We start from the raw sequence: 23,609 nt of genomic DNA, 5'->3' as shown, positions 1-23,609 counted from the left end.
CTTCTAATAAGCCTTCTTTATCACTTCCTACCTGCTATGTTCCTACCAATTTAATCCAATTAAAAATCAAAAAAAGCTATTTTCAAATAAAAGAATTACCCTTTGAACATAGACAATGAGTCTAATTCATTTGTTAAATCTGATTGATAAATCTGAAAAGAATTAAACCATAACCATTGAACTCTTTCCATTCCCCTGGGGGCTTACCTTCCATTACTATTCCACAATTACTTCCTATAATACTTTAATTTTTTCCTTAAACTATTAAGGATAATTACACTTTAGTTCAAACAAACAAAATCATAAAAGTCATTGCCACGGAAGCTATTTTGTAATAAGAATGACTACTGTTCTTGGACAATAAAAAATGGCACACAATTCAAACATGGCTTCCTTAAATGGGGTCTTTTGTACACTGCTTTCATAGTGAACTCCTCCAAAGACGTAATGTCCTGCTTATCGGATTGGCTCACAGCTGTTTTCCAGCAATGTTCCTGTTATTACATCAAAGGGACCGGTCCTGTGACTACAGCAGGAAAACTCTCTCACTCAGGAAGTAAGGTGAATCCTTGAACTCCGGTACAAATGGCAGAATGGAAGTTTCTGCACTATAACATACTAAAATCCTTGCTATGTATGAACTACCATATTTTTATCCTGAGCAAAAGCTGAATTAAACTTTAACTAAAAAGTACCTAAGACTATTTTTCTCCAAAACCAGCAGAAAAATCTAATGATGGATGAGTTAAAAAAAAAGCCAGGAGGAGATTTGTCAAAGTCATGTGAGGCTTCTGCTCCAATCACAGAGAGAAGAAAGAACTCCATAACACACCACAGGCTCCATGCCTTGACCTGAATTTTATATAATATGTGAAGTATCACTGTGTAGTGTAGCAACAAGATATAGAAGAGAGAAGTATAGAGCGAAGATGGCAATATCTGCTAATATATATATTTTTTTTATATAATATAAATGGTGTCCTACCAAGTGCAAGGGCTACCTAAATAACCCCATATAACAATGAAAATAGAATAAGACTCCTTTAAAATGTTTGACTATGTAAAGGAAACTCCAGCTACATGACTGAATACTCTAGATAGATTGCACCCTTGCTGAGCAGCTATACAACAAGTCTCACTATTTAAAACCAGTAAGTAAAAATCCACTTGGATCAGTTCAACATCAGCAGGCCATGCTGCCACACTACAGTCCAGCTCTAACAGATACCTCCCTGTTAAACTATATTTTACACATTTTTAAAGGAGAACTATGGGGTCAGGGCTTTTCCCCATAGTTCTCCTTAGGGTAACGGGAGGACACAAACTAGCATCCTCCCATTAGCCTAAGCTCAGTATACCGCGAGCTACAGCTCGTGGTATACTGAGACACCGCAGCCGGAGAAGATCCCGACATCGATGTCGAGATCCGCCCAGCTGCGTGAGTGACAGCTGGCTCTGCGTATCTAGAGGCAGAGCCAGCTGTACCCGCCCCCTCCCCCGTCCGATCCGCCAGTCAGCGCTGGCGGATCGGAGCGGGGTGGGGGGAATCCAGCCCCTCCCCTGTCACGGCAGAGAGCCGTGACAGGATCGAGAGGTGAGCGAAAGCCAGTATGTGTTCGCTCACCTCCCGATCTACTGAGCCAACCTGTGAGAGTCTCATTGTCACAGGTCGGCTAGAACTATGAGGTGAGTGGAAATCACTCATCTCATAGTTCTCCTTTAATAATACATGGTAGAAATCAACTATCCATTACTTCTGATGTTTACGGTAAAGGATTAGTCCACCCAAAGTGATATTTTAGTTTTTTTTTTTGTTCAATACATTTTTATTCAAGTTAAAGTAATGATTTTACAGCATTAAACAAGTAAAGGCATATTAATACCATCAAGTCCTAAATCAAGAGCCATGAGACAATGTATAATAAACAATACAATCAGGCACCCCAGCGTGAGTAAATCAGTGCACATCACGGTTGGAGGTGGCCACGAATCATAGGGCAACAGCAGTGGGGCCCCAGGCTGCCATCACGTAATCACCACTGGAAGCTATAATAGCCAGAAAAAGAGGAGAAGGAAAAGGAGAAGAAATGATGACTGAAGTAAGAGCAAGAGAGGAAAAAAATCAAAGAAGAGAAGATCAGACACAGAGAGAGATGTTGTTAATGTTGTGAAAATTCAGTTTACAAAGAATACCCAATCACATGCTAGGAAAAATAAAAAGAAACAGTAATTTTGCTTCAACATAATTGGATAATGGAAGTCAGTACAACTTTACCTTATTCACGAAATAAAATTCCCTTGCAAAGTGAAAACAGGTTATATAGAATGTGATAATTTTCTGCTATATGTTAAGAAGAAATATTACCAACGAGGAGAAGCAAATCTATATTGCTAGAAGTCCTTCGACATGACAAACTTTTGACAGCCTGTCCATTTTTCCATAATGTTACAAATGAGTAACACATTGCATATGGGACCCCTCATTGTGATCCTTACCCCAACTAGTGTAGCTAAAATTATTTTCAGGAGCTTAGCACATAGCCTCACATATTTTGCCAGAGTGACATGTATCCACTGCAATCATCTACGTTTTATTAACAGCATAGCTCCCAACTGTGCCTCACTTGCCAGGACTGTCTATCTTTTGGAACCAAGTCCCTCTGTTCCTCTTCCTCATTTGTCCCTGTTTTTGGCCCGAAGTGTAAATCTCTATAAAAAATGTAGTATTAAACTATCAAAAATTATTTACTGCACAAAACCTTTTATATAACATTTACATGTTTCCGTTTGTGATTTTGAAACTCCAAAATAAGGGAAATGCAGTGATGAAAAAAGCAATATTGGGTTAAACCAATATTTTATTTGTTTAACAATCTTCATGGTCCGTAATATTGAAGACATGGCAGGGGTGCGTTCTTTGTCTACAGACTTCATGCTATAAGGTGTCCTTCTTTCCCATCTCAGAAAGTTGGGAGGTATGCAAACAGTGCCAGAAGAAGGAAGTACATAACTGTAAGGGTAAGGTGCTGCAAGCATGCATCTAAGTTTAATAAGGTAGTTGGTTAGTGGTTGTAGATACATAAAAGCACTCCTCTGACGCTGAGCATATAATAGAAAATGTCATGAATGTCACTGGTTACTTGGAAGATGCACTCAGTGATTATCACTAATGCATCCCATATGCTGCTTGTAGCTAAAGGTTTCAAAACCTTTATACCCTTTACTACTAATTCTTAAGGATGAAGGGAAGATTTCAGTGTGTGTGCCTTTTGTTTATCTCACAAAACTATTTAAAGCTCATCTCTTCTTCTATCTTTATTTTTGAACATTTGTTTTGTTACGGCTATGAGAAATGTTTTTGCAGACTGTCAGCAAATTTTCTAATAATCAGCTGTCTTGTTTACTAAATCATTCTGCTGAGCGTCTGCTCATATGTCATTTCCACTTTTGGTTTCTTTCCTCCTACACTTTTATCCTTACCTAACCCCACACACTTCTAGCCACATCTAATAGATTATTATATCCTATGTGCAGAGCATGGAAAATGGTCAAAATGTCCCCATAAAAACCACTTGCAATCATAAACTATAGTGTGACTTATTAGGAAAACTCGGTAGTAGTGGCAGGTGTACAAATAACTGTAAAATCCTTTCTAATACGAAAAGAAAAAAAACCTTTCCTGTTTCCTGTTAGAAGAACTGGGGACTTCTTTCATCCATACAAATTTAACCCTAAGTGAGCATACTCTGCTGCTTAGTGTTCACTCCCTCCTCTAAGCTCTTCTTTGCAGAAAGGCACCTCCTGCTGACGCTAGTTTGTGTCCTCCCGTTACCCTAAGGAGAACTATGGGGAAAAGACTTAACCCCATAGTTCTACTTTAAGCAGTTTTGGAGGCTTGCTGCAAACATTTAGCTTCACACCCTTATGGATCATGCAGAACTTGCTTCCTGGAGCCAATATGGCAGCATATATGTGGTAGTAGCCACATGTATACTGCCATGGATTAGTGCCAGGAAAAGAAAATTATAGGTAAGTATGATACAATTTTCTGTTTCCCGGTGCCAACATGTATGCTGCAATGGATTGGCACGGTGAAAGGAAACTTATGGGTAAGTATGATACATTTTTCCATTATCTCTGCTTTCCTCATCTCTGTTTCACTCAAGTTCCACTCACCCTATCTCTTTATTGCACTTCTACATTTTATCAATGAAAACAAGGTGTTCTCTGATTGGACAATGTGGAGAGGAGGGGCAGATAACATTACAATCTACACTTTGTCCAATCAGAGAACACCTTTTATTAATTGATAAAGATACAAGGAGTTCTCTGAATGGTGATAGTGCCGAGTGATCAACTCCCTCTGTGCTGTGTGAAGAGGGAAAGCCATTGGAGCCACAGCCAGAAGAGATAAGCTATGTTGTGTGAATTACTACAGTGATTTTCAGAATCCCCAGCAGCTCTCTGGATATCAGAGATGGATACTTACATTGATTCAACCTTTACCAGTGTAAGTATCTAAAAAATATAATTCCTGGAGTTCCACTTTACAGAAAGATGTGGATAAATAAAAACTTGAAACTTTCTCCTTCTCGGATTTGAATAGGGAATATGATTTTACATCACTATTATGAGTGTATTAAAGAGCTGTGCCCATATATTTAAAATGACAACAAAGTCACCTTTAGAAATGCTTAGTAATGGCAATCTACCAACTGATACTTATAGATAAATTGCAGGCTTTGTATTCTTTGCATTCCTCCTTTTCCTCCCATGGTGGCCATTTTTACTAAGGGCAGATTAATATATCTGTCTTTACTTCCTGGAACTCTGGCACATGTGACTAAGACATGTGACCATGCACATCATCTCAAGGGAAATATGCCTTTCCCTGAGATCTTGCGAGATTCTGCAGTTTACAGATGAGATTTCCCAGCAATGCACTGCTAATGTAACATTCCCAGGATGCATCACTTGGGCACAGGCTACATCACTAATGCCTAAGAGGATCAGGAAGTGGAAAACAGTAATTGTAAGTAAAAGAAAAACATGGTTATTGACCTAATCGATGTAAAATAATTTCATAGCAGCATACCGAGCTGAATGCTGATGTGATTTTTAGTGAAAGGGGAAAAGGTCTGCCTTAATGTGTTTTGCATATTGTGTGTATTTCTCCAACTTCTAGCATTTTTCACTGTATTTTCTCACTGATTGTTATTGTAATGTTGGAATTTTCATTCAATTTCTGGCCAATCATTCTTTTTCCAGTTTCTAGTCAGGGTGGTAAAGGAGTTATATCGATATTGTTATTTTTGTCTATATGTCTGTATAATATTTTAAGCCTCTAATCTGTAAACATGCCCATGAATTAATACCAATATGTATTGTGATATTGCGATCAGGAATGGATTGCGTCTATTTAATATGGTGTTCGGTAATGAGATTGATAAATCTCCCTTGTTACAGGTGAGCTCATAGGTAGCTATGGTGACGCTTTGGGCGCTGGGTGGGCACTTTTCAAAATTTGCACATGGTGCTGCATCATGGGTTCAATTAGCACAGTGGGCAGTTTTTGTGTGGAATAGGAGATAGAGTTTCCATCAGAACTGCTGCTTGCAAAGGAGAGTGGCCAATTTGGGATGGTGCCTGTGCAGAAGAGCAGGTTCACAGGCAGTGACGTGGACACCTGAAGAAGTAAACAGAAGAGAAGGTTTGGGTCTGGAGTGTCAAGTGACCATGGCCATGGCTTTAGGTAAGTGAAAAGGGAATTTAGATTTGTATCCAGTGATCAGTTAGAGGAGGTTAACCTTATCCTGGTCCGATGCTGGCGACGTACACTGTACGTCGTCAGTCACGAAGGGGTTAAATCAGCTAAACACATTTCAGGTGTATCAAAAGAAAAGGTGTCAGTCTTACATTTCATTTTATTGAGAAAGCAGCTACAACCTTAGTAGAAAAGCCTGTCCCCTGTCAGAATGTTGCATAGTTGGAACCTTGCAGTTTCAATGGAAGCAGTGGTCTTCTGCAGAGGTCTGAAATAACATGGCAAGTTCTCCCTTCAGCAGGGAGCATGCGCTTTGCTGACTGCTGAGCTGTAGATCTGGGCATGTTGGATCTCTGCAGAGTGTACCCTGTTTCTAAGAACATGAGTCCTTCTCTGCAGCATGCTGACAGGGGACAGGTTTTTCTACTGGCTGTGGCTGCTTTCTAAAGGAAATTAACTTTAATACTTTGCAGATTTGCTACTAGCTGTAGCAATCAATCAGAAGCTAATGTCTATCAATAGATTTTGCTGGGAGTCCATCATAAACTAGAACAGAGTTTAGTATATTTAATTCCAATTATAACCCTCCATGGTTTTATGAACAGAGGATTCAATAACTGCTACTAGTAAGAAATAGGCACCTATTGTAAGTTTCAATCTATTTAAGTTATGTTTATTTGTAAAATCTAAATATATAAATATAATCTGAGAGTGCCCAACTTAAAGTGTTCACTTGCAAAAGAGTTCCTCCAATAATTCCCACTAAATTCCGATGTTTCGAGAAACAACATTCTTTGGGATTTGAAATATGTGTTTTACTGGAATCTCTCCTTAAATTGAAAGATAAATACTTTTATACAACTGACTGTTTACTTCCACATCCCTGCCCACGTCTCTAGACCAGAAAACCTCTAGCCGCAACTATACCTACATCCCAGATTTCTGCACTTGCATATTAGTTTCACTCAGTGCTCTAAATGAAGCAACACCCTTGAGATTTCCTTGAGTACAAATTACAACTGTCATTCAGAATCACGTTCTCTTTAATGCCTCATTTTTTAAACCAGCATCAGCTTCCATTTTTTTTTTGCAATTTCTTTTCCTGGCCTCTAGTTTGCAGGGGCTTCCCGTATATCTTTAAATACTGCCTGTTATTTATGGGTCAGGTTAGAAGCAAGCCACAAAATAATTCCCTTATGCCTATAAAGTACTCCACCTTCTCAGTGTTTTTGGCTTGTAAAATTTACAGGTTTCCAAGTTACTCAGAATTTACAACAACACATGTTTTAGGATCAAGGTAACACTTTTGAATTACATAACATATATGATCCCATATGACTAATTTTAAAAATGCAGGTGATAGCGTGTTGATGGTTTAGTGTGTTTGGCATTCTGCATCGATTCATGCACTTACAGACTTGGCCAAAAAAAGTATATGAGCATGATTTGAATATTTGTTGTGTACTCAGAACTTTATTAAATGGAGCATGGCTTATTACACTTGCAACCACATATGTGAGTGTATAGGTATATATGCAGATAAACAGTGGCGTTACTCCTTGCTCTGCACAGATGGCTATTAGAAAAAATGTACAACTCAGCTAATACCACATAATATAAACCTGATGATGGCTGTTGTGCTCTGTAAGCAACCTGATTGCTATCTGAGCCTAATAAAATTACTGGAAAACTGTTTTAGGAAGGGAGTACAAAGAGCAAAGCAGAGGTGCAAAAGTGCAGTAACCAAATCAACCAATCACATTTTAGTTTCCTGAACTGACATTAAGAAAAATGGTGAATCTTGATTGGTTCTTATTGTTTTCTGCACTTTGCTATATGCCTTACTGAATGAGCCAGAATATGTATTTGAGCATTTTGAATCCACTGAATAAACGTCAAAAGTAGGGATGAGCTTTGAGTTCGGATAAATTTAACCTGAACTCTAACTGTTTGAGGTCCACCAAACAGGCGATCTAAATGGCCACATCTGGCCAGTTCGCCCACATACCTGCCCGTCTAAACCTCCTGCTGCATCACCCAGAAGACATCAATTTAGTGGCGGTATTGCTACCGCCACTAAATAACAGCTTCCTACTTGTTAGCTTGTCTCACATTGTAAAAAAGCTGGTGGGTATCCTGGACGAAGTTATTGATCAAATATGGTTATGAACATATCATCCTATCACGTCAGAAAACCAACACAAATAAGAGCACCCCTGGCGACTGCTGAATGTTAACAAACTAGCCAGGGATGCTGGCTGACATCATTGATCACATATCATTATTACAATGAGTAGTGACCCGCAGATCTGTGCCTTGTAATCATAACAACTTAATGTTGCCCTTTAATCCTCACTAAACTCTATTTTTGTATTTTTTTGTTTTTTTTTTCACTGGTACATGTCCCTCGTGGTAGTGCCCAGCTTCCCATGCTTTTTTTTAAACCAAAAGCTTACAAATTGGCAGTGAAAAGACGCAGAACAACATTTCAAGAATTGGATTTGCGGAATTCAGACTATATTTACGAATCGTCCCACGAGCCAAACATAGGCTAGTTTGCTCATCACTGCTCAAAGATAGTGAGCTGGCATTCTGTTGTTATATTTTACTCCCTGTTGTCATATGGAATGGCCTTCAGCAATGACTTCTATTCAGCTCACAGCTTACATTTAGTCTTGCCATTTCTTGCCATTCGCTTACTACTATAATGTATGAACCAAACCACAAATGACAAGTCATTAACCAAACACTTGTAGGGCCGATTTACACCAGATGCGTTGGGGCTGTTTGTTGCGCGTTTCCATTGGGATACAGTCAAGTAGCCTTCGGAAACGCGTGTTTGTCGCGTGACTTTTTTAACCGCGAACCGTCGCGCGACAGACGCGCATATGCAATACGCCTAGGTGTGAACGAGACCTTAAGGTGAACCAGTGGCCAAGCTTTGGACATTCAGGTATCCACATATTCTTAACAAAAAAGTAGGTGATGTAAAAAAAAAAAAAAAGCCCACGCTGACCTCTGTAGCTGCAGCTACTCAGAAGCAATTCATCTTAAAAATTTACAGCAGAAGAACCAAAGTCATTCATGTCAGTTCTCAAAGTCATTGATGGAGGTTCTTGTGTTTTGCACGGTGCCATCCGTGAAGTTCATCCGTGACCAAAGAGATGTGACCAAAAGATGGTCACATCTCTTGCCTTGAAGAAGGGACCCTGTGTGGCCCCGAAACGTCGGCTCATGTTGGATTTCTGTGACATCATTGTCCATTAAAAGGACTCATTCATTTTAACTTATGGAGTGCTGGTGACCTATTTTCTTCAGTTCTCAAAGTCATTCATGTCAGTTCTCCCCCCCCCGCAGAGTACCTTCTCTGTGTGCAGGGATTAGAAGTAGGGGTGCACCGATACCGGTATTTTGGTACCGAGTACGAGTACCGATAAATTTTTTTCTGTACTCGCCGATACCAATTACCGAGTAACGGAAGTCCCATTCAGGAAGCCAGGTGGCGTGTAATGACTCGCCACCTGGCTTCCTGATTAACCAGGAAGCCAGGCAGCGTGTAAAGAGTCGCCACTCGGCTTCCCGATTAACAAGAAAGTCCCCTCTTACCTTAGTATGTGCATGAAGATGACGAGGGAGCATGAAGCCAGCTTCCCTGCCAATCAGAAAGCAGGGCGTGGCGTCATTAGACGGCGCCCGGCTTCCTGATTTGACGGCTCGGGCCGGGTACTGGACGAAGGCCGCATTCTCGCTGGAGAGGCCCCGGGGGATGACAGGCTGCACATACTAAGGTAAGGTAACCTTACCTCACGAGGCCAGCTTCCGGTCAATCGCGAAACCGGGCAGCGTGTAATGACGCGCTGCCCGGCTTCCTGATACCGGAAGTACTCGTGCTAGGCATCGGAGCATTTGGGCGAGTACGAGTACTAGTATCGGTATCGGTGCATCCCTAATTAGAAGGTTACTGAATCTCTGCTATGAGAGGAAGCAAGGTGTTCTGAGTTGCTGAAAAGTGCTTCTGCTGTGAACCGTGGAGATAACTTGCTCCACAGTAACTGCAACTACAGAGGTCAGTGTATTTACATCTCTTTTTCTTTGATATAAATACTTGAATATAGCCTGGCCACAGTTTTACTTTAATCATGTTTGAGTTAGAAGATTCATATAAAAGAGTCTTTGTAAAGTTGAAGCAAAATAACATGTAAAATAAAATGAGACTACGCTTAATTAATCAATAATGCAATTGTGGTGTTGTCTTAGTTGTAGGATGTAGTGCAGTTCTGCTCAATGCCAGAATGGATAACAAACAACAGCCCACTAACATCAGTTCATTGCAAGGGCAGCACTAAAGCACAAAGGACTCTTCATTAGGCAGGAGTGTATGCTGGCTTCTTGTATCTACTCTGCACTAACAACGTGGGAAGCACTAGATTCCCACATTCCTTCACTGACGTCAGAAACCCATATACACATTAAATCCACCTCTTCCATCTCCAGAGAGAAGAAAGGAAAATGCAACACAGAAGCAAACATTATGAATTTTAGCAAAATGTTAGCTATTGCAAGTCTTGTATCTTTAAATAAAAAAAGGAAATGTGTTTCATAGCCTGAATCAATTTATAAATGAAACACATTAGCAGAATACTCTTTTATTAACTGCCAACATAAACCGATTTCCCTGGGTTGTAGTATATCCCTAACTTACTATTTCACAATGTGCAGTGTTATAGTAAACATACTCCTTATTCTCTTACGCCTCTAACATGAAGATACGGTTACACAAATCTGACATTTTAGAATCCTGTAGCCCACTGTAAAAAAATAATGCAAAATCAGTGCAAGTACCATAACCAGTGACATCCAATCAGAATTCACTCTGTCAGACCAGAACATGATGAATTCTATTTGGTTGCTAAGGATCATTACAATGAGCTGTTTTTAATGAATGAGGCTGTTTCTGTGGCCACTGCTGCTCCATTTGTTGTAGCTTAGTAGCTGTCCCTTGCTGTGTTTGGGGCGGTGTGTTGAACTGCTGAAGAATAGAACCACTAACTTTTTGTGTGGGAGAACCACGGTCTGACTTTCCTACCTGCTGCCAACACAGAGTATTTTAACACTTGCTGCAGCCCTCAGCGTTTTTTAAAGAAACAAACTGCAGATTTACCAGCAGATATAAATCACAAGGGTTACATTGGGCTTTAATACATCACTGCAATATTTGTTTGGTAATACAAGTAGTTTAAAGTGACATTAAAACCTCAGATTTTGTAACATAAACCAATACTGTAATGTGTGCCTTACTGTAATCCATGGTTGTTTCCCTTCTCTTTGCTGCTCTTCCTTTTAAATCCTCATGTCTTCTCATGCTTGGGGAGAACTTCCCTTTGCAGCTGGTTGCCTCTTCCTGTAGTGCTGGCTCAGGTTGCAAACGTACACACAGACACCATGTATCCCTTTCAGAGACAATGCAGTCTGCTGCAAAACAGAAGTTCTGCCCAGCATGAGAACAGATACAGATTTAAAAGGAAGAGCAGCAAAGAGAAGGGAAACAACCATGGATTACAGTAAGGCACACATTACACTATTGTTTTATGTTAAAAAATCTGAGGGTTTAACGTCACTTTAAGTACCAGTTCTGCAGGGTCTGGGTACAGCCTCTAAAGCTGTTACTGAGGATATATGCTTTTCTGGATATCTGCTTAAAGAGACAGTTTGTAGATGAAGTAAAAAAATGTACTCTTGAAAAAAGAAAAAATGGCTAGTAAAAAGTTACACTTTTCTCAGTAAAGAGAAGACATCCGTCCTCCTAGGACACAAAAAATTGAGTCATGCTGGGAGTGGGAGGGGTTATACAAGGCTGGTCACTGTTTTTTTTTTTGTCAGTGTCCAAATCCTTTAAGAGGGTAGTGTAACCACATTGTCTCTGATTCCTGTGTCCCTCAATGTATGGAATTGAAATAGTGCTTACATCCTTTTGGTGTATTTAGTATGGAATGGGCTGCCTTAAGGCAATGCATGTGAATGTGCGGCACAGCGCATGTTAACACACTGTAACAGGGTGACTCCAGTCTGAGTCAATTTTGGCATCTGGAATATTCAATAAGTAGGCCACATATACAGGGCTATTCACAAAGGGTGAAGAGTTTGGAGAAGGCAGGAGAAGTGAACAATCTAGGACAACATAGCTGAACTGGAAAGATAATTTTTCCAAATCAGCTAGTTTGGCCTAGATTGTTCGCTTCTCCTGCCTTCTCCAAACTCTTCACCCTTTTGTGAATAACCCTGTTAGTTTACTTTTACTAGCTGAATTACAAATTCCACAAGCCTTACTCAAGGTGCCGGTGGTAAGGGAAAGGAAGAGAGAAAAATAGTTAAAAAAAGAGACCTAAAGGTAGTACATAACATAATAGAATACATTGCAGCTCGTGCCCACACTGGGTAATGCTGCTTTGTGTATGACTGCTTTTCATTATATAAATATATGTGCCTGAAGCATGGGTGTTAAAAGACAGAGATTACAGTAATCACCTTTTCGCCTTACATAACCCTTACATAATACTGTCAATTAGCCTACTAACCTACCAGGGAAAATGAAACTGTGTCATCTCATAACAGACAAGTACATTGAGTTAGCGTACCATGAAGAAATATGCTATGGTCAAATAGGTCAACAAAATCATAGCACAATACCTGTGTGTGAAGCAGCAGATGGAAAGGGAGATTCAGTCTCCTGAATTACTAGTTACTAAAAAAAAACGTACTTATTAGTGATTAGTTACAGGGGTGACATTTTAGTTCTAGTTCAATGAACTGGAGGCAATGTACCCTCAATTATAGTGAAGTCAGTGCTTTAGAAATATATGTAAGTCAGGAAGCAGAGATTGACAGCTTCCATTTGAGGCATCTCCCACAGCTGTTTTGGTTCATGGCAGATTCAGTTTAAACAAAAAAAAAAAAGGAAGAGGACTTGTAGACATGGCCTCCAGCATGTAAAAGGTCTTTGTATACAAAGCTTTAACAAAGCATTTGCAAAACTTTTAACAAACGTTTCTTGAAGTCTTAAAAGTACCCTTCAAGTCCATTTTGTGACTATTTAACACAAATGTTAATGGGAGTGCTGACACTTTAAGGCTGTGCTTACACAGGCGTTCAGGAGGTGATAATGCCGCCTCCTGTATGTGTTTTTGGAAAACAAAATCCCAATGGTTTTTTATTGCAATTGGGTACATGATTGTAGCATGGTCCTATTCATTGCAATGGTCACATTTGACAAGCGGCACCACTGGCAAAACATGACATGCTGCATATTTTTTGGGACAACGGGATGCAAAGCAGCGCAGCTATGTCATTGTATAAGGCACTGTTTGGCCACTTTGCTGACACTGGAGCAGGTGACTGGGGTGCGGTAAAACTCCCTTGCTGTCCGTGTAAACCAGGCTTAAAGATGGGGATATCCTAAAACATTTAATGTAAAAATGGCTTTATGTAGCTTTAGGCCCCTTTCACACAGTCTGATACGGAGAGGATCCATGCACAGATCCTCCCCTGATCACAGGAGTATAGATCGGATGTCACTGCTGTGACATCTGGGTCCGTACAGTTTTTTCCTCCATCTTGGGATAGTGTAAAAAACTGAAACTGCTGGACTCCATGTGTATCTATAGGGAATCTGATGTAAACGGATGTAGTACAGGCATGGAAACATGTTCTGGAGATGGACACCAAAGGACTCCTGTGTGAGTTTGAGAGCAATTTGTGGACCCTTCACTTAACTGTGGTCCAAGAACAAACATTTATTCATGATGATCCATGCACCCTTAAGACCATGCCTGAAATCCTACCACGACTGTTCATCAACCCCCTCACCATCCTCCTCTCCCTACCGCAGCTGACCCCATACTTGTCCCCCGCACCACTGCTCTTGCCACAACTGCACTGCAGTGATGCGCTCTTCCATATACAACCCGTTCAATAAACAAACACGCTTTTGCTAGCGATATAAAAATGGAAATAGTCAGTGAAGACTTCATTCACTTCCTGCCCAATTAATGTCAGGAGGAAACATGGATAAGCATTCTTTAAGTCTCAGGCAGGATGTAAAGAAGGTATGTAGTGTACTGCCTAACACCACACAGATATCACAAACCAAGCGCAAGGTTTGGCCTTAAAGAAGAATGCATCCTGCTTCTCATCTTCCCTAGAATTGAGTAGTGTCCCAGTTTATGTGACAGCACTAGGGGTCCCCCATCAGTGCAGCCCAAATCTGGTATAACTGGGCATACCCTTGTGCAAGTGTACTTGAGAGCAATACAATTTGTGCAGACTGTGGCCATTTGTTCATGAATGGCATAGGTCATGTGGCCTGTGTTGTTTTACCAGTGTCAGCAGATCTCTTGCTTGCCATACTGCCGACAATCTTGTAAAGTCTTCAGTAAGCTCCCAAGTCGTGTAAACCTCAAGTACTTCCTGTATATCTCTACTTGAAAAAGCTGGAACACAGTCTCGTATCCTTCACAAAACTTTTCTTTACAAGATCAATACATCAGGGCATTCAACCAGTTATTGCAAATGTGCTAACTCACTTCAGCCAAGGTGGCCCCGTTCATAGCTATCATGAGCTATGATTGAGGTCACTCTGTCTGAAACGCATTAGTACGTTTGTAATAACTGGTTTTATGCCTGTATGTCTTGATGTAATAGAAAATATTTTTGTGAAAGATTCAGGACTGTATGCAGCCTCTTTCAAGTTGATTTATACAGAGGGCTGACAGAAGCCATGGTTGAGCACCAGCATTCTATATAGTGACATTGGACAGAGAAGGTAGCACACTTTCAAGTCTTTTTTCTTACTTTCTGTATATAGTATAACTCACACTGACATAACACGCCTACAACTAGCAAATAAAGGGTAGCAATAGACAGCTTGCACAGAGTATTCTGCATATGCACAAACATTTTTTTGCAAAAGGATGAGTGGAAGACAGGAAACCACTTTATTAAACACGTTGTAAGTTGTAACCACTTTTTCAGAACATCTGTTGGTTTAATCATAATTTACCTAAGTGGTAAGAATAGCCCTGCAAGGTCACATTCATTTAGCTTTGTAAATGACTTGTAAAAAATAACAAAATAATAGCCATTTTTACTCAGTGCACTGAAATTAAATTTTGAAAATGAACTGGACAATTTAAAAAAATGTCAGGCCAAAACCAAAATCGAAAATTATTTTTTTCTAACCTTATAATTTTTTTTTTTTTCAAAACTTTTTTTTTTAATGAATATTTCTATTTTTTTTACTTTACTGTCGGGGGCTCTAGGGAAATAAAAATTAAAAAAAAATTAAAATAAAAAATAAACATTTCCCTTTTAAAATATAAAAAGAGATTGAGTCCTTGTGGAGATATTATGTTTACTATATCCACAATCATGAATGAACAGGAAGTGATGTAGGTCACTTCCCATTCATTCATAATTGGGGACACAGTAAACATACTCTGTGCTCAATTATTTACAAGCAGTCAGTGATCACTGATCATTGACTGCTTGTACCTGCTCTCCATCCTGACTCGCTGTCATAGGATGCAGAGCGGGCGGTGTGGGAGCAGAGCTCGGTCTATTTTGACAGCTGACTCCTCCCCCGCACCATCGGATCAGCCTCCTGTGACAGTTGTCATCCCCCCACACCGCTCTTTATCCTGATTTGTCACAGGAGGCCGAGCGGAGCGGTGGGGGAGGAGAGCCCGGTTGCTCACTCCACATTCCTTCCCGCACCTCTCAGCCTCCTGTGACAGTTTCCCTCCTTCCTCCTGGAGGCTGTGCTGTGTCAGAGCGGACACAGAGCAGCGCCCAGCGGGGGTAGATAAACTAGACATGCACCGCAATTTCAGCCGAAAGATGGCTTTTTGCCAAAAGCGCAATTTTGGCCAATATGTTTCGGCGGCCGAAATTTCTGTGCATGCCTAATTTTTACCTATATAATAAATAACACAAAAAAATGATAACCACACTGAACCCTGATTTACTAGAGGAGTTCAAAAGCATAACACAATAATTTGCGTGAACACTCACTTCAATTATCCAGTCATGTGAAAAGCAGATTCCTGTTTACCTATTTTACCTGCACACAGCTGGGTATATAAAGTGAATAGGAATCTTCTTTTTTACATGATTGGTTGATTGAAGTTTATAGTCACACAATTTGTTGTGTGGAGATACTCAACTCCTTAAACAAATCAGCTCTATTATGTCCGGCACTTTATCCATTTATGTTAATAACACATAATTAGGGAGATCATTGGCAGAAGGCAGTCCATACGATCAAGTAAAAAGTGCTTCATCTCTCTGTATTATTTGCTGTTTTGCTTGATGCCAATGATGTCTTTGCTTCAAATGTCCATACAGAGCTTTTGTGCACAGAGCCCGCCAAGAAAGTATTTTCACGTGGCTTGTGGGAATTGGGATTTAAACCACAAACATCTTCAAACCCAAGCTTCCAAACACACAAAAAAGCAAACTTTTGACATCACTTTTATAGCTTAGTTTAGTTTAGGTTTTTTTTTTTATTTTATATGTTTATTTTTAAGAAAGAGCATTTAAGTCCATAAAACCTTTCATTTGACTATATGTGCCTAGCCAACATCAGTAGCACTATTTGTAAATTAAAACTATAACAGTATGGGCTGAAATCATATTACACTAGCTCAAAGTATATTGCTGAAGCTCTGTGACAGGATCACATGAGGATCTCTTACCTAGCATGCGCACACATCTGGCATTCTGGTCTGGATTATCAAATGAGATTTCTCCACACCTCTGAAAGGACAAACATGGTAAAGGTTGTTATGTTCATCAGAGAATGTTAAATGTGAGCTATAAGAATAAGGCTAAAAAATACTATAATCATAAGTGAGAATTACCCAAAGCAACCAATCAGATTTCAGATCCAAGGGCACATGCCCTGGGCGCCACTTGAAAGGGGGGCGTAGTTCCATGAGTCAGCGAAAGTTCACCGCCTCATGGAAACAGTTGACTTTTTTTCCCTCCCCACCCCTCTCTCATACACATCTCCCCACTCGGCTCTTAGCAACCTGGGACGCTGTGGCCAGCATCCCACCCAGCTCCTGGCAACCAGTGACATCGCTGCTTGGAAGGAGCTGGGCAGAAAGCCGGCCAGAGCATCCATGATTGCTAAGAGCAGAGCAGGGAGATGTGTATTGCCGTTACACATCTACCAGCCTGGTGGTGGGGAGATGTGTATGCAGGCAGAACGCTCTGGCTATGCTAGGAGCCAGACGGGGAGATGTGTATGGCTTTTACACATGTCCCTATCCAGCTCTAATTAACCTGGGATGCTCTGGCCCATGTCCCACCCAGCTGGGCAGGATGCCAGGGCCGCAATTTTTGTAGATATGCCTCTGTTTCAGATTACTGTAGTTAAAGGAGAATCATGTCCCTGTAGAGAGCCGTGACTGTCACTCACAGCTCCCTGCAGGGATTTCCTCTCCCTTCCCGCTCCGATCCTCCAGCGCTGACTGGCGGTACAGACGGGGGAGGGGGTGGGTACAGCTGGCTCTGCTTCTAGATAGGCAGAGCCAGCTGTCAATAACGCAGCTGGGTGGATCTCGACAGTAATGTCGGGATCTGTCCCGGCTGCGGCGTTCTCAGTATACTCGCGATATACTGAGCTTTGGGTCACAGGAGGACGCTAGTTTATGTCCTCCCGTAACCCTTGGGAGAACTATGGGGAAAAACACTTACCCCATAGTTCTCCTTTCAATCATCTAAGAAATGATTTCTGATTTGTCATTGTGGGTCACTGCTCTTTGCACTACTTTGCTAATACGTCGAAAGCAGTGCAAGAAAATGTCCAGGGCAGTAACCCACAGCCAGGAATGAGACATGATCTCAGCAAGTTAATGGTACTTTCCATACCAACAATGCATTTCACATTGTATTATGCAAATATTAACAGCAAAAACTACAAGGTATTATATTTAGGAGACAGTGAAAAGAACAAATAGCCAACTTCAGTTGAAATAATTCAATTTAATAATTAAACAGACCAGTATAAAATGGATTATGATTGCTTGTTATGATATTAACCTTTGCACTTGGGATTCTACTTCTTGCACTGTTTCATTGAATACACCCAAGAATCTATCCATGCATGCTACCTTCAAAAAACTGAAATTTGAGAATGCATATGATAGAAAACCATCTTAAATAAATTAGAGAGTCATAATCAATGACTCAAACACTAACAGGTTTATTCACAAAATGGTGAAGAGTTTGGAGAAGGCAGGAGAAGTGAACAATCTAGGACAACATAGCTGTACTGGAAAGTGAGCTGAATTGGAAGATTTTTTAAAATCAGCTATTTTGGCCTAGATTGTTCACTTCTCCTGCCTTCTCCAAACTCTTCATCCTTCTAGGAATAACTCTGAAAGTGGTCAAAGGGTATAGGTGGTGTACCCAAGGAGTTTCTGATTAAATGTACTGTCTTTGTGTCTCAGTGTAGATAATTATAATATCATGTATCTGAAAGATTAAACTATGCAGGCAACATACATTGGGGTAGGGGTAATATCTGGTGAATCAATCATTGTAAAAGAATTGGAGATATATGTAGAGCACAGACTTAAAAACAGCAGATAATGTCAGTTTGCAGTTTGTAAATCTTGCAAACAAACTTTCTTGGATTAAAATAATTATGGATTTGAGAGAAGACAATGTTCCCTTACACATAGCTTCATATAGCTTTAATACAAACATGTGTTGTTCAGTTTTGTTCATCGGTAACAAAAAATATTTAGTAGAATTGAATAGAATGAAGAAAATGAACTACATCAATAAGGGGCATGGAGGACCTAATTTATGAGGGAAGACTTACTGGCCTTTTGTATCTTGCAATGGAGGAAAAAACTGAATGCACACGGATATCACTAAGGTGACATCCGTTCAGTACTGCTCCGATCAGCAGGGAAATCTGTGCATGGATCCTCTGCTGATCGGAGTGGATGGGAGCTCCATGTGACAGGTGCCTTAATAAATCATATAAGCAGTCAAGCAGCTAGTATTTTCAGAAAAAGGTTAGCATACATATTCCCCTCAGTATAAGCTTGCTTTTAAGAAGAGCTCTAGAATGCAAGAATAAAGCTGCTCTACCTTCTCAGACCCAATACTCCATGGGGATCGCAATGCTCAGCGTGAATCTCTGCTGGGCCCAATCAACAAAATAAAGTGGAAAAGAGCTGGCACTCGTCGGAATCCCCTTAATAGCGTTTCTTTATTGAAAAGGCATAAAATCATAGCTATGATTAATGCCACTTGGGGGACTGAAACATGTTAGCACCCTTTGTAGCTGCTTTTATGCCTTTTCAATAAAGAAACACCATTAAGAGGATTCCTACGAGAGTCAGCTGTAGACAGAAAAAAACAACAATTCATGCCGGTATGTGTTCATTAAAAAATTATTTAAATAACTAAGTGTATATTTTCAAACAACTACAGACCACCTCTCCTTAACTACTTAATTATATAGTTTGTTGATTGACTGATAAACTAAACATCTTGTATTTCAATGCACCCCTTTTTCTAGTGCTATGTGACTTTATATGCCTGTTAGTCCCCTTTTCACTCAGGTCATCCTGTCAGTTTTTTAGGTGGACCTGATCAGAAGTCCAATGTAAGTCTATGGGCAGTCACATGCGTGCGATATGTGCATCCATTTACATCCATCTCCTTATAGACCAACATGGATCCAGTAAGTTCAGTATTTTCCTCCATGGCACGGAGGAAAACACAAGCAAAAAAATGTAATACCTTAAAGTGTCACTAAAACCAGGAGTTAAATCTTAAAAATGCATTCAAGTACCCTATTAACAATAAAGCAGGTTATTTGTGTATTATTCAACTGTAGATTTTCTCTGAATTCATTCTGACACTGTCCTTCCTTCTGGAGGGTGGCTACTTCTGTTCTCCATGGTTTCTGTGTGTGTTGTAAAGTAGACACCATTGCAGGCTCGCTTCTGTAATGGAGAACAATCTCACATTTAGTTTAATAATTTATATTGAGAATGTAGTCCATCACAGGAGTGAGCTTGGAGTGGTGGCTACTTTACAACACACACAATGGGAACAGAAGTAGCCACCCCCTAGAAGAAAGGACAGTGTCAGAGATGATTTGATGATCTTCAATCAAGTGATACACAAATAAGATATGTTTATGTTATGGTTAAGGTGACATAAAAAGCTACTCACATGTTAGCCAACATGCTGCGTTTCGGTTAAAGTTCGCTGTGCGAGTTTATGATATGCTAGCTCTGAAGAAGAGAATCTCTCCCAACACGCATCAGCTAGTTGGTCTTCACTGGAACCTGCTGTGTATCTTATTGTGCAATTCCTATGTTAACATGTGCGTAGCTTTTTATGTCATTTTATTTACTCCATTAAAATAAACGTTCTCATACGAGAAGAAGATCCTGTCTGTTTTACTTGTTTTGCATATCTTATGAGGATACTTCCCAGTGGCCTTAAGGACTGCAGCCTATCTTCCAATGATTGTCGATGAAGAATCTCTGAGCTGGGGGTCAGCTGAGCGCACGGATAATTGGTAAAGTTACTTGAATGCATTTCTAAGATTCAACTCCTGCTTTTAGTCTCACTTTAAATTTTGTGACTGCCCACATATTGACTCTGGTACTCCATTTAGGGTCAACAATGGACTGACAAGGTCAACACATCCGGGTTAAAAACAAATACATGGGAGAAAGGGCTGCACCACTGCTATTTGCTTCTTTCAATCAACGTTATTCTTCCATGAGTGATAGCACCCCAATGGACATAGACTCCTCCTCAAACTCATTTCGCCTTATGTAGGGCTTAGTCTGGGTTAGAGGATGTATGCTACTACCTTTTTGGTCACTAAGTATAACTACCTGAAGTGTTTTCTTTGTTCCAGGTTTCATAAATCAACCAAAACTACAAAAACTTGGTTTACTTGACGGTGCTGGAATCCACACCAAAACCGAATGGGGCACCTGTTATTTTATAGCAGTCATTATGTCAACTGACAAAACACATCAGCAGCTCTATTTTATTGATACACTATCTTTTATCTAATAATCACCATAAATGTGGCCCCTTAATACTGTATATCATCTAGCAATACTGTTTCCAAATGCTGCATAGAATATCAACCCACAGAACACATTTGATACCTAAACCCCTCTAAGCCTTCAGCAATATCCTTGTTTAAGTAATCTTTTGGATGTTCTCCAGATTTTGGCACGATTGATATTTATGTTGAACAAAAGCCTGTTTATGTAACACTTTTCACATTTCTAATGGATAATGCTTCTGAATCCATAACTATTAATTATATGCTATTTCATACTAGAGCAATTTCAAAGGGAGATTTAATCTGTGCTCCAATGAATAAACCACAGATTAAATTGAAATGACTTCAAGATCTCTGCAACAGAATTAAAAACCACTAAGGACGAACATTCCATGGCCACAAAATACCATATTTCTTCTCTTCCGTGGTAAAACTTTTTTTTTTGTTTTGCATATTTAGCTCTAATGTTATCATAATGAATGCCGGGAAGCTGCATTAGCAGATCCGGTAGCACCCTACACAACTTGAGTTCCTACTGTTCATGTAAACATAAACTGAAAGTTCGCTTAAGCAAATCAATATATTTATTAAGAAACTTTATAACTATTCAAAAGTTAGGGACACTAGTTTTCAAGGTTACGGCTCCTTTCCCTTTGGGCTCTGCTGCTTAGCCTGAACATAAGTTTAACCTGCCTAATCTGTGACTCCTGCGAACTGGTTTCCTCATCTCAGCCCATCATCTTTTCCCCTGCTCTGTTGTTGAATGCACGATTTGCAGACTTGACCAGACAAGCAAGAAAAAAAAAAAGCATGTTGTTGTTACCTGGTGCCTTAGGCATAGGTTGTTGAGTACACACTTAAATGTTCAAATGAGTACACACCAATATATCTATAAAAAGATTTTAAAAGGAAAGATGCAACTGTGTGCTCCACACAATAGCAGTAATTTAGCAAGAATTCAGTAAGCATTCAGAGGTCTTCCACAGGAGTATATGCATAAAAGGTAGGTTTATATCACATACATTATGATGGGTTGCAGCCTGTCTCTCTGAAATGCCAAAATGTTGGTGAAATAAACCTACCTTTTATGCATTTACTCCTGTGGAAGACCTCTGAATGTCTCCTGATTATATTACTGTGTATATATATATAAATTATATACACATATTTAGATGTAAGAAATCTTAAGGGTGCAGTACATGTATGAAGAGCACGAACAATCTTCAGTATTGTATCCTCCATATCTGTAGTCAATGTGCACCCCCACTGAGGGCTGTCGCAAACTCCCAATATTCTTCATTGCCTTGTCCTGTGGTATTATAGGAGGAGCCAGCTGTTGGACGCTCACTCCCCGTATCACGGAAGCAAGCACCATCCTTGTTCAGAGGGGTGAGTATCCATTGGGAATTTTTTACGACAGGCTTTTGTGGATGCAAATCGTCTATGGGTATGGAGGATACATTACGGACTAAAAGCTGCTCAGTTCATTGGTACCTATTGGGGTTTTTCTTTTTATAATAAAACCGAACTAACCGTTAAAGCTAGAAACTCAGAGCACAGTTATGACAGCTCGGGTCTCTCTTACCACAATTATATCTTCAAAACACTTGCACTAGTGAGCATTAGTGATCTTCTCTATTATGAGTCCTAAAACATTGTTGGCAGCTATGGCACTATTATTCAAAGCAACCCGAAGTTTTACAGCACTGCGGAAAAGTGAGTTATCAAACTGTACTATGATCTTCTGTTCGACAAATAGTAAAGCCCATTTCAGAGAATCATTTAGGGCTGTTAGTCTGGGTTAGGCTGAGTGGCTTCGCTATAACCAGTTGTTCCCTATCTTTCCTATTATCTGCTTCTGCATTGTTAAATATTATTTCATAATGGTCTCTGGGAGAATGATTGAAGAGATTAAGATAATCTCTTAGAGTATTTGACGGAAACAGAATATCACAATGCAGTTTCATGAGACTGTGAGATTGTGAGGCTCTGAGCAGTGCAGAGGGGAGAGTTTTTGCAGCAACAGGTATGTCCTGCTGTTCGCTTTGTAGTTTGCTTTCAGCCACGTGTTTGCTTTCATCTCAAAGCAAGCAGGGAAGATGCACCCAGGCTGTAGGCCTATAGGTTTTTTGACAATTCTGCAACAAAACAAAAAGAACAGCGCCTTCTCCTAGTGAAATATTGTTTATTGATTATAGATAAAAGCAGAGAGCAACCAGCTACTCACATCTGAGCGTGTAAAAAAACAGCAATGAACAGACCAGGTCTTCTAGGAGGCTATTCTCATAATAATGGACCACCAAAAACACATGATTCTACATTGTATGATTGGTACGAGCATTAAAAAAAAGGCTCTAAATACCATGAGGTATGAATGGAGCCTTAATCTGGGAATACACTGTGCAAAATTTGTTTGCTATTGGCAGCCTTCCGCCCTGCATTCGTCAATCAGAAAATTAAAGGAGTCGGTTGGAAAATTTTGACAGCAGCATACCGAGCGCTGTCAGAACACAATAGTCTTAGGGGAGATTTGTGCATCCACGCTGTTTAGCATGGGTGGAGGAATCTATAATATTTTTCTCACTCAGCCTGCAGGTTGAATGAAAAAAAAAATAACAATGTATGGCCAGCTTTAATTGCACAATCCTCTGCCGTTCAGACAGATCTGCCAACATTTAGGCCAATCAAAACCTAAAGTGATATTAAAGTCAAAAGGTTTTTAAGCTAATT

At 40.0% G+C, this 23,609-nt stretch overlaps 1 protein-coding gene across 1 annotated transcript in view; it reads right to left on the bottom strand.

Annotated features, from left to right (window-relative positions):
- The window catches only part of PDE7B (phosphodiesterase 7B), a 251,668-nt gene that overhangs the window by 147,005 nt on the left and 81,054 nt on the right, over positions 1-23,609 (bottom strand). Inside the window, exon 2 of the mRNA XM_018556951.1 lies at positions 16,513-16,573. Within this exon, the coding sequence (XP_018412453.1) occupies positions 16,513-16,573 (61 nt within the window). The remainder of the gene's footprint in view (positions 1-16,512; positions 16,574-23,609) is intronic.

The sequence above is a fragment of the Nanorana parkeri genome, unplaced genomic scaffold, assembly GCF_000935625.1.
Source record: "Nanorana parkeri isolate BGI_ZX_2015 unplaced genomic scaffold, ASM93562v1 scaffold259, whole genome shotgun sequence".
Lineage (NCBI taxonomy): Eukaryota > Metazoa > Chordata > Amphibia > Anura > Dicroglossidae > Nanorana > Nanorana parkeri.
The sequence above is the reverse complement of the archived record's forward strand: the minus strand, read 5'-3'. Positions and strand labels throughout refer to the sequence as shown.